At 45.0% G+C, this 12,766-nt stretch overlaps 1 protein-coding gene across 1 annotated transcript in view; it reads right to left on the bottom strand.

The window, feature by feature from the left end:
- The window catches only part of LOC116523333 (dynein heavy chain 2, axonemal-like), a 53,726-nt gene extending 45,222 nt beyond the window's left edge, over positions 1-8,504 (bottom strand). Inside the window, 2 exon segments of the mRNA XM_032238442.1 lie at positions 125-216; positions 8,378-8,504. Of these exon segments, the coding sequence (XP_032094333.1) occupies positions 125-216; positions 8,378-8,504 (219 nt within the window).
- Positions 8,505-12,766: the final 4,262 nt, after the last annotated feature.

The following is a 12,766-nucleotide window of genomic DNA, read 5'->3' on the forward strand; positions in this document are numbered from 1 at the left end:
CAAATGTCTCGCAAATATGGGGCACAACTGCGGTCGTAAAGTCGAGGACTGCCGGTCTATTCCCAGAGTTTCGATGGGATCCAGCTGGCACCACCCTCCCAGGGCGAGACCCCCCCCCACTTACCAAATCCACCTCTTCCTCTGTCTGGACGGAAGGTGTGATCACCAGTTCTACATGATCTTCCGGCTCTTCGGGGACCGGAGACTGGGGAACATCTGGGGGAGGGCAAGAAGAGAAGGGGAGGGGCGTGAGGAGGGTGTAGAGACCCCAGGAGTAAGGATGGGGAGAGCTGAGCTTCAACCATGTGCGTGGAGGGAACGTGGGCCGTTTCGTTCCTCTCCGGCCGGCCTACCTCGCAGGGAAGTTGTTAGGGGAAGAGGAGGGGGGAGAACAGGCCAATAAAAGCAACGGAGGACCAAATGGGGCTGCCCCAAGGATATCACTTCAGAGCTTCTTGGAGGCAGGGAGTGGGGTGGCTTGGTCTAGTGGTTAAGGCACCAGGCGAGAAAACGGGGAGGCTGTGAGTTCTAGTCCTGCCTTAGACATAAAAGCCGGCTGGGTGACTTTGGGCCAATCGCCAGGAGACGGTGAGTTCTGGTCCTGCCTCAGGTCGGAAAGCCCGCTGGGTGACTTTGAACAAACAGAGAAAGGAAAGGAATTTGCAAAATTCTTTTAGGGTGTTTTTCATCAAGGTGTCGAGAACCAGGGGAGAGAGAGAGAGAGAGAGAGAGAGAGAGAGAGAGACAGACAGACAGACAGACAGACAGACACAGCAGAGAAAGAAACACAGAGAGACAGTGACAGAAAGAGAGACAGAGAGAGAGAAAGGGAGACAGAGAAAGAAAGAGTGACACACAGAGACAGAGACACAGAGAGAGACAGAGAGAGACAGACAGACAGAGAAAGAGACACACAGAGAAAGAGAGAAAGAGACACGGAAAGAGAAGAGAGAGAGACAGACAGACAGAGAAAGAGACACAGAGAGAGACAGAGACAGAGAGAGAAAGAGACAGAGACACGGAAAGAGACAGAGAGAGAAAGAGACACAGAGAGAGACAGAGAAAGCGAGAGAGAAAGAGAGAGACAGAGAGACAGGGAAAGGGAAAGGGAGAGACAGAGAGAGAAAGACAGAAAGAGAAAGAGAAAGACACAGAGAGACAGAGAGAGAGGAAGAGAGAGAGACAGAGAAAGACACACACAGAGAGACAGAGAGAGAAAGAGAGACATGGAAAGAGACAGAGAGAGAAAGAGACACAGAGAGAGACAGAGAAAGCGAGAGAGAAAGAGAGAGACAGGGAAAGGGAAAGGGAGAGACAGAGAGAGACACACACAGAGAGAGAAAGACACAGAGAGAGATAGAGACAGAGAGACAGAGAAAGAGAGAGAGAAGGGGAGAGACAGAGAAAGAGTGACAGAGAGAGACAGAGAGAGAGAAAGAGAGACACACACACACAGAGAAAGGGGGAGACAGAGACAGAAAGAGAGACACAGAGAGAGACACACAGAGAGAGAAAAAGAGAGAGAGAGAGACAGAGACAGAGAAAGGAGAGACAGAGAGAGAAAGAAAGAGTGACAGAGACAGAGAGAGAGATACAGAGACAGAAAGAGAAAGAGACAGAGAGAAAGAGAGAGACAGAGAGACAGGGAAAGGGAAAAAGAGAGACAGAGAGAGACAGAGAGAGACACACAGAGAGAGAGAGAAAGACACAGAGAGAGATAGAGACAGAGAGACAGAGAAAGAGAGAGAGAAGGGGGAGACAGAGAGAGAAAGAGTGACAGAGAGAGACAGAGAGAGAGAAAGAGAGAGACACACACACAGAGAAAAAGACAGAGAGAGACAGAGACAGAGAAAGGAGAGACAGAGAGAGAAAGAAAGCGTGACAGAGAGAGAGACAGAGAGAGAGATACAGAGACAGAAAGAGAAAGAGACAGAGAGAAAGAGAGAGACAGAGACATAGAGAGAGAAAGAGAGAAAGAGAAAGAAAAAAGAGAGAAAGAGAGACAGACAGACAGAGAGAAAGAGAGAGAGAGAGAAAAAAAGAGAGAGAAAGAGAGCACAAGTCTTCCCCACAGGAACATTTGCCGTTGTCAAACTAAATTACAATTCATTTCCCCATAAACCTCTTTCTGTGTCAGAGGCTGTCAGGAGCCCCGAAGGCTTAATGCTGATTGAAAATGGGACTTTTCGGAGGAGCTGAGACCCTCCCCCCAAAATGCCCCTGCATAGATTCTGCCCCCCCAGAGCAGAGAAGGGTCTGCAGGAGGGGAAATTGAGGAGGTGGGAGCGGGAGACAGAGGCCCCCCAAATATTTCTACACTGCAGGCGGGACCAAAAAAAATAAATCCATCTTACGGACCCTCGCACGACAGGGCAGAAACCCAGCCTGGAAAGGAGATTGGCAGGGTAGCCCACTCCTCCCCCCCCCATGCCCTCAAGGACCCCTTCCAATTCTCCCACCACCTACGGCATCACCGGGTCTTCTGCCAAAGCCGGGGCATCAGAGAGGGAGCCCACCGTTGGGAGGCTTGGCACCCTGCCAGTACGACGGGCAAAAAATTCACGCTGGGATTATGGCATCAGACGATGGGACAAGGGGTGGGGGTGGAACAGACAAGGAAAGTTGGGGGGGGGGTGTCCTTGTACGACTGGCACAATGGCTTGGAAGTTTGGGGGTGACCAGGCAGGGATAGCAGAAGCGGTGGGGTACAATTAGGATAGGATGGAATAGAATAGAATGAAATGAAGAATAGAATAGAATAGAATAGAGAATAGAATATGAAGGGAATGGAATTGAGAATGAATAGAATAGAATAGAGAATGAAATAGAATATGAAGAGAATAGAATTGAGAATGAATAGAATAGAATAGAGAATGAAATAGAATAGAATAGAGAATGAACAGAATAGAATAGAGAATGAAATAGAATAGAATAGAGAATGAAATAGAATAGAGTATGAATAGAATAGAATTCAGAATGAATAGAATAGACTAGAATATGAATAGAATAGAATTCAGAATGAATAGAATAGAATAGAGAATAAAATATGAATGGAACAGAATAGAATAGAATAGAATGAAGAATATGAATAGAGTTCAGAATGAATAGAATAGAACAGAGAATAGAATATGAAGAGAATAGAATTCAGAATGAATAGAATTCAGAATGAATAGAATAGAGAATGAAATAGAATATGAATAGAATAGAATTCAGAATGAATAGAATAGAAAAAAATAGAATAGAAAAAATAATATGAATAGAATTCAGAATGAATAGAATAGGGAATAGAATAGAATGGAACAGAATATGAATAGAATAGAATTCAGTATGAATAGAATAGAATAGAATTCAGTATGAATAGAATAGAATAGAGAATAGAATATGAATAGAATATGAATGGAATGGAACATAATAGAATAGAATAGAATAAAGAATATGAACAGAATAGAATTCAGAATGAATAGAATAGAATAGAGAATAGAATATGAATGGAATGGAACAGAATAGAATAAAGAATAAAGAATATGAATAGAATAGAATTCAGAATGAATAGAATAAAAAATAGAATATGAATAGAATATGAATGGAATGGAACAGAATAGAATAAAGAATATGAATAGAACAGAATTAAGAATGAATATAATAGAATAGAGAATAGAATAGAGAATAGAATATGAATGGAATGGAACAGAATAGAATAAATAAAGAATAAAGAATAAGAATAGAATAGAATTCAGAATGAATAGAATAGAATAAAGAATAGAATAGAATAGAGAATAGAATAGAGAATAGAATATGAATAGAATATGAATGGAATGGAACAAAATAGAATAAAGAATATGAATAGAAAAGAATTCAGAATGAATTCTATCTCTCTGTCTGTCTGTCTCTTTCTGTAGCTCTCTGTTTCTTTCTCTCTCTCTCTCTCTCTTTCTTCACCTCGCTCGGCTCTTTCATCCGCGCATCCCACTCTTCTATAATCAACACCCTGGCACCTATGGCATCATGCAACACACACACACACACACACACATACACACATGGCTTCAACTCCCCGGGCCGCACCGGGACTCCGTTCCCCCCCGCCTCCCCAATTGAGGGGTCAACATGGGTCCCCCCCCCACCTGTTGCAAAGACAGATAGCAACAGGGTAGGGGATTCGGCGATGCCAGGATTCAGAGCTGGCACCGCTTCCTGCAGGGCAACGCTCGCACATCCTGCCCAGTTACTGTGGAAACACGCAGGTAAGGCAAAATGCGACGCACGCGTGTCTCTCCCCCCCTCCGCCGCGTATAAAAAGGAGGGGGGGGCTCTCTAAGGAAAACACCCCCTCCCCAAGGGCCGATTTTAGTCCTGCAAGTCGGGAGGATGGGGGGCCGGAGGAAACACGTCTTTGGAAGCTGACCTGCGTCACCCCATTAATTTCCAACAGATGCCGTTTCCTTTTCTTAATTTTATTCGATTTTATTTGATGGCAGAAGCGGCTATCAAAACGATGCGGCTAATTAAACAGGGAGCTGCATCTGTCGGCTTCCTCCGCATCTGTTTCGCGGGACACGCCCCCCCCCCTTCCCGATCCACGCAAGGGAGGGGGGTTCTGCTGCCCGAACACCGCGGTTCCCCGCACGGAGAGCTAAAGGCTGCGTTGCGTTACTACGGCGAGGTCCTGGACTTAACAACCCTTCGTTTCGTGACGGTTAAGGGCGAGGACCGGGTCGCAAGCCATGGGTTCGGTGCCGTCGTAACTTCAGGGAACGGTCTCTGAACGAACGGTTCATCAGATTGCCGGTCGGGGGCTACGAATTTTCAACAGTGGAAAAAGGAAGGTTCTACATTTAGGCAAGAAAAACAGAATGCACCGGGACAGGATAGGTGGTACCTTGCTCAAAGGTGAGAGGGATCTTGGAGTCCTAGTGGACAACCATTTAAATAGGAGCCAGCTGTGTGCAGCAGCTGCCAAAAAAGCCAACACAGTTCTAGGCTGCATCAACAGAGGGAGAGAATCAAGATCACGGGAAGTGTTAATACTACTTTACAAGGCCTTGATAAGACCCCAGAATTCCCCAGTCAGCTGTGCATGGTTTTTTTTTCATTGTAGAGAGATTGCAGAGGAAGGGATTAGAAGAGAGTAAGCGAATCACAATGGGGATAGATATCATGTGAAGTGTTAATACCACTTTACAAGGCCTTGATAAGACCCCAGTATTCCCCAGTCAGCTGTGCATGGTTTTTTTTTTTCATTGTAGAGAGATTGCAGAGGAAGGGATTAGAAGAGAGTAAGCGAATCACAATGGGGATAGACATAATGGGAAGTGTTAACACCACTTTATAAGGCCTTGATAAGACCCCAGAATTCCCCAGTCAGCTGTGCATGTTTTTTTTTTTCATTGTAGAGAGATTGCAGAGGAAGGGATTAGAAGAGAGTAAGCGAATCACAATGGGGATAGACATAATGGGAAGTGTTAACACCACTTTATAAGGCCTTGATAAGACCCCAGAATTCCCCAGTCAGCTGTGCATGGTTTTTTTTTCATTGTAGAGAGATTGCAGAGGAAGGGATTAAAAGAGAGTAAGCGAATCACAATGGGGATAGATATCATGTGAAGTGTTAATACCACTTTATAAAGCCTTGATAAGACCCCAGAATTCCCCAGTCAGCTGTGCATGGTTTTTTTTCATTGTAGAGAGATTGCAGAGAAAGGGATTAAAAGAGAGTAAGCGAATCACAATGGGGATAGATATCATGTGAAGTGTTAATACCACTTTATAAAGCCTTGACAAGGCCCTAGAATTCCCCATGCTTGTTTTTTTCCCCTCCTATCCCCTAGAATGGAGAGATTGCAGAGAGAGGGGATTAGAAGAGAGTAAGCGAACCACAACGGGGATACATATCATGTAAAGTGTGAATAGCTCTTTATTATGGCTTGGGAAGACCACACCAGATTTTATTTTCCTGGGCTCCAAGATCACCGCAGATGGGGACGGCAGCCAAGAAATTAAAAGAGGCTTCTTCCTGGGGAGGAAAGCGATGGGAAATCTAGACAGCAGACTAACAAGCAGAGACCTCACCCTGCCAACAAAAGTGTGTCTAGTCAAGGCTTTTCCAAGTTGCAATGGATGGCTGGGAAAGCTGGACCATAAGAGAGGCTGAGCGCCAAAGGATGGAGGCCTTTGAACTCTGGTGCTGGAGAAGACTCCTGCGAGTCCCCTTGGACTGCAAGGCCATCCAACCGGTCAGTCCTAGAGGAGATCCACCCTGGCTGCTCTTTAGAAGGCCAGATCCTGAAGAAGAAACTCAAAGACTTTGGCTACCTAATGGGGAGGAAGGACTCCCTGGAGAAGAGCCTCATGCTGGGAACGACGGAGGGCAAAAGAAGAAGGGGATGAGAGAGAAGGAGGTGACTGGATGGAGTCACCGAAGCAGCCGGCGTGAGCTTCAATGGACTCCCGAGGAGGGTAGAGGACAGGAAGGCCTGGAGGAACGTTGTCCATGGGGTCACGACTTCGCAACTAACAACAAGACCACACTTGGAATCCTGCATCCAGTTTTGGTCGCCACGATGTAGAAAAGATGTGGAGACTCTGGAAAGAGTGCAGAGAAGAGCAAGAAAGAGGATTAGGGGACTGGAGGCTAAAACATATGAGGAACGGTTGCAGGAACTGGGTGTGTCTAGTTTAATGAAAAGAAGGACTAGGGGAGACATGACAGCAGTCTCCCAATATCTCAGGGGTTGCCACAAAGAAGAGGGAGTCAAGCTATTCTCCAAGGCACCTGAGGGTAGAACAAGAAGCAATGGGTGGAAACTAATCAAGGAGAGAAGCAACTTAGAACCGAGGAGGAATTTCCTGACAGTGAGAACAATTAATCAGTGGAACAGAAGTTGCCTCCAGAAGTTGTGAATGCCCCAACACTGGAAGTCTTTAAGAAGATGTTGGATAACCACATGTCTGGAACGGTATAGGGTTTCCTGCCTAGGCAGGGGTTTGGACTAGAAGACCTCCAAGGTCCCTTCCGACTCTGCTATTGTATTTGTAAGGTGTTGTTTTCCCATTTTAATTGACTTTAGAAAGGAGAAAATCCCTTCTCGGAGCAGCCAAAAATCAGGAGCCGGATTATAAACGTTTCCAGTGCAGTGATTTTATTTAAGTGATGAAGAATGGCTGCAGGATTTGAGCACAGTGAAAAGAAGGACTTTGGGGGACATGATAGCAATCTTCCAATATCTGAGGGGCTGCCCCAAAGGGGTTCCACCACAAAACCGCGGATGACAAAATCGCGGTCGACGAAAGCGCGCATTTGACGTCATCACAGCGCGACGAAAACATCGCGCTGTGATCGAAAAATGTAAAAATAAAGCGAAAACCTTACCCTAACCCCCCCAAACCTAACCCTAAACCTAACCCTAAACCTAACCCTAAACCTAACCCTTAACCTAAGCCTAAATGTAACCCTAAACCTAACCCTTAACCTAACGCTAAACCTAATGCTAACCTTTAACGTAACGCTAAATGTAACCCTAACGCTGTAAACCTAATCCTAACCCTTAACCTAACCCTAACCCTAACCCTAACCCTAACCCTTACCTTTATGTGAATCGGCTTGCTTTAATTTTATTTTTATTTCAATTTTTAATTTTTTTCATCGCGCTGTGATGACGTCAAATGTGCGCTTTCGTCGATCGCGCTTTTGTGGACCGCGGTTTTGACGGGTCACGCCCCAAAGGAGGCTAAAACATAGGAAGAACAGTTGCAGGAATTGGGAATGTCTAGTTGAATGAAAAGAAGGAATTTGCAGCAAGATGATTTCGTGGGACAGATGAGGCACCAAATTCACACAGCCCTGTCTAGGAACCACTCTGAATTCAAACCATCCCGAAGGCACGAAAGGGGATTTGGGTCTGACTCAACCTCCCCACAATTCAGGATCTCTAAAACCGAGATCGTATAAGCAGAGGCATCGCATCAAAATCACGGGAAGGATGAGTATCGCTTGGTAAAACCTTAGCAAAGCCACACCTGGAATATCTTGCATCCAGTTTTGGTCGTCCCTCACCCCCCACACACGTTACAAAAAGAGGTTGTGACTTTTGGAAAAAGGGCAGAGAAGAGCAACGAAGAGGATTTAAAGGCCTGGAGATTAAAATATATGAAGAACGGTTGCAGGATTTGAGTTTGGCTACTCTGGAGGAAAGAAGGACAAGGAGCAAGGGATGGAAACTAATCAAGGAGAGAAGTAATCAAAAGGGATCGGAGAGCCATTCTGCCTGGAACAGTATAGGGTCTCCTGCTTGAGCAGGAGAGGGGGTTGGGCTAGATGACCTCCAAGGTCCCTTCCCAGCTCTATTCCGATGGAGTTTCCCCCAGGTGATGCAAATACCGGGTTCCTCAGCAATCACCGAAGGGGCGGGCAGTTCACTCTTCTGTCCGGACACCGACATTGCCCGCCCGGCGCCGCGTTTCCCTTTCTTGTCGCTAATTGTGCCACGTCGCCGCGGGGCAGACATCTTCTAGCGCGGGAATCTGCAAGACATCGTGGATAAGGAACGAGGGAGAACCCAAAGAAGTCACAGAAAGACAACGGCGGCCCCCACTCTCAGCCGAGGTGGCACAGTGGGTAGAGTGCAGTACTGCAGGCCATTTCAGCTGACTGCTAGTTCGGCAGTTCGACGGTTCAAATCTCACCAGCTCAGGGTTGACTCAGCCTTCCATCCTTCCGAGGTGGGTAAAATGAGGATTGTTGTTGGGGGCGATATGCTGACTCTGTAAACCGCTTAGAGAGGGCTGAAAGCCCTATGAAGTGGTATATAAGTCTAACTGCTATTGCTATTGCTCTCTGCTCTTCGGGCTCCCTAAAAGGTGGTTTCCGTTTATTTCCCCTTGGCACAAAATGTGATTTGCCCGTTACAAATTTGACGGCGAAGATCACGTTTCGTGCCGCTGTCCGTTCGGTTTGTCCGATGAGTTGCATTTAAACTTGAAATAAACAATAAATTGACATTTCCCCCTTTCTCTTGAACGGCATCGGCTGGGCCCCGGTATGACCTGGTATGGTTCAGCGGGACTCGGATTCGAATCAGCCCAAATCTGTGCCCAGCTGTGCTTCCCCTTTAGATGAAGCTATCATTCCTACAATCGTGGTTGATTCCTTTATCTAAGTTCATTTCGATGGTTGGCATAGCCTAATGCAGTGTTTTTCAACCGGGGGTCCTTTAAGACTTGTGGACTTCAATTCCCAGAATTCCCCAGAATTCTGGGAGTTGAAGTCCACTGGCTGGGGAATTCTGGGAGTTGAAGTCTTAAAGGGGTCAAGGTTGAAAAACACTGTCCTAATGGGCAGTCACAGCCAATGTAGTGTGCAAAATGCACATACACACACTCACATTCACAACTAATTATGGGGAAGGGGCAGAGAAGGGAGGGAGTCCAACCTCCTCCATTATCCGCCATGGTTCCCCCACCAATGACCCCTCACCGGTCCCTCTTCCCATCATCCCCGGCCCAGAGACCCATCATCCCCATCTCTTCCGTGACCCACACAGCATGCAAGGAAACTTGGGGGGGGGGGGGGCAGCAGAAAACCTGGGACTACATTTCCCAGCAACCCCAATACCAGTGAGGGTTGCAAGGAATTCTGGGAGCTGAAGTCCCAGCATCTCTGGTGGGCACCAGGTTGGAGAAAGTGGCTCTCACCACTACTCCAGCTGTCCTTTGGGTTTCCCGGCAGTCCCTGCTCCCCCCCCTTCCGCCCCTCCCTGCTTGAGCCCCCTCCCCACCTCCTCTTGCCCCCCTCCCCCTTTTTTTCCAAATGCGCACCCCCCCCTCCACCTTCTCCACGTCCCAACTTCGCACCTGTCCCCCCTTCCAAAGCAGCTTGGTCTCTTCCAGGGCTCCGCCCCCTCATCCATGTTTCCAAGGCAACGCATCAACGGTACAGGCTCCGCGTGGCAACCGTTGCTGCGGGGAGGGGCGGAGCTTCACCTGCTTCAAGTCACGGCGGTGCTGCTGCTGGCGGTGGGCGGGCGTTATTTCTCATGAGTGACAGGCAAAGGAGGCTGGGAGAAGCGGTTGGGGGCGTGACAGGGAGGAGGAACAATAGTTCGCGCGCAAATCCCGAAGGGTGGGAGAAAAGAACGTGCGGCGGTTGGTGGGGAAGAGGCGGGGATATTACGTCATCTGTCAATCATTATACAATACAAACCCGAGGCGGTAGAGAGAGGAGGGGGTCGAGAGGAGGCGGGAGCCAGCCTGTCAATCACATCCTGTGGTTCATCTCATTGGATAATATGAATCGAGGGGAAAAGAAAAACTAGGCCTACATAGTTAGAGGGCGTCAAACAACAAGATGGTGGTCTCCCCTTGCTACCCCCTAGTGGCCAACTGGAGAGTTGCAATACAGAGTTCATTAACCCCCTCCAAACTAATATAACACCTCAGATTTATTTATTTTTAAAGGCAATTTTAAAAAAAAACAAATTTGTGGACTAAAATACTAATTGGGAATATGCCAACATCTGTATTTATCGTGGAGCCATGGGAAGAAATATTAATTTTAACAAATCCTTAATTTTTTAATAAAGGCTAATAAATGTTAATTGGATGACATGCGAATTTTCAAAAGGTTTTATACTTTAATACATTTTCATTTAAAAAAAACACATTTTTATAAAATCTAAAAAAGAGAATTCAGAGTCTCATCCCCAAATTTTGTTCCGATGGTTCAATATATATTTGAGAAATCTGCACTCCTCCCCGTAAAATGCCATTAATTTAATAATAATAAGAATAAGAATAGGAATAAGAATAAGAACAACAACAACCATTCAATGGTATTTGTGATGCATTTTTGAATGTTCAGTTGACTGTTTCATGTTTAATGAATGATGATGATGATGATAATAATAATAATAATAATTAATTAATAAATAATAATAAAAACTTGGTTATGGTTAAAAACAGGTACATTAAAGAAAGAAAGAGAGTCACTAATCCTGGCTGCGCAAGAACAAGCTATCCGCACAAATGCCATCAAGGCCAAAATCGAAAAACCCTCTGATGATGCCAAATGCAGACTTTGCAAAGAAGCTGACGAAACTGTTGATCACATTCTCAGCTGCTGTAAAAAAATCGCGCAGACTGATTATAAATTGCGGCACAATTCAGTAGCACAAATGATCCATTGGAATTTGTGCAAAAATTATAATATTAAAACAGCAACAAACTGGTGGGAACATCAGCCTGAAAAAGTCACCGAAAATCAGATGGTCAAGATCTTGTGGGATTTCCGTATACAAACCGACAAAATACTGGCGCATAATACACCAGACATCACACTGGTTGAGAAAAATAAGGTCACAATCATAGACATCGCAATACCAGGTGATAGCAGGGTCGCCGAGAAGGAACATGAAAAAATCGCAAGATACCAGGACTTAAAAATCGAAATTCAACGACTATGGCACAAACCAGCAGTGGTAATTCCAGTGGTAATTGGCACACTGGGTGCTATTCCAAAAGCACTGGAATTACATTTAAAACAGTTAAAAATTGACAAAATCACCATCAGTCAAATGCAAAAAGCCGCACTGCTTGGATCTGCACGCATATTACGAAAATATGTTACGACGTCCTAGGCCCCTGGGTGGGGCCCGACTAGTAACCAATGCCAAATCCGGCGAAACAACTGGCCGCTGTGATACAATTGTACAATAATAATAATAATAATAATAATAATAAATAAACCGTATCAACCATTAGCACCAGTATTGTATTCGTGACACATTTTAACTGAGTTTCATGTTGAATGAATGAAGTATATTATTATTATTATTATTATTATTATTATTATTATTATTATTGAAAAAAATGGAAACATTTTTGAAAGCAAATATGCAAAAATGGAAAACAGTTCTAATAACAAACGGGGAGAACATTGGTGAAGTCAACATCAGACGAGGAATCTTCCAAGGAAATTCACTTTCACCACTACCGTCCAACATTGCATTCATTCCACCGACAATAATCCTATGAAACACAAAACTGGGATACCAAATCTCAAGCCAACATGACAAGATAAACCATCTACTATACATGGATGACTTAAAAATGGATGCGAAAAGCCCCACTGAACTTAAATCAATACTCAACACAGTTCAACTGTTCAGCAGTGACATCAAAATGAATTTTGGACTTGAAAAATGTGCTATGTTATCCATGCAGCGAGGAAAAATGGAAAAAAAAACAGAAGGAATAGAACTGGGAAATGGAAATAGAGTGAAAGCATTAGCAAAGGATGATGGTTACAAGTATCTAGGCATATTGGAAGCAGATAACATCTTGAATGGAAAAGTCAAAAGAGTCAACACGAAAGGAGGACTCGCAAAATATTAAAATCAAAGCTGAATGTCGGAAACATAATTAAAACCATTAATACACGGGCAGTTCCAGTGATAGGCTACTCAGCTGGAATCATCAACTGGACTTTGGCTGAACTGGAAAACTTGGACCAGAAAACACGCAAACTTTTGAATATGTACCACGCTTTACATCCACATAGCGACATCGACACGTTGTACCTGCCAATATGGGGCAGGGGGCTGTTGCAAATCCATCAAACTGCAGAAGAAGAAAAATGAATGATTATGTGAACCAAAGTACAGGAAAATTGCTGCAGGCTATGATAACGGAGAACAGCATAAAAAGAACAGAAACAAAAGGAAAAACAGCAGATGACAGATTAAATAGATAGAAAACCAAAGCTTTGCATGGA

This window comes from Thamnophis elegans, unplaced genomic scaffold (assembly GCF_009769535.1).
Source record: "Thamnophis elegans isolate rThaEle1 unplaced genomic scaffold, rThaEle1.pri scaffold_174_arrow_ctg1, whole genome shotgun sequence".
Classification (NCBI taxonomy): Eukaryota; Metazoa; Chordata; class Lepidosauria; order Squamata; family Colubridae; genus Thamnophis; species Thamnophis elegans.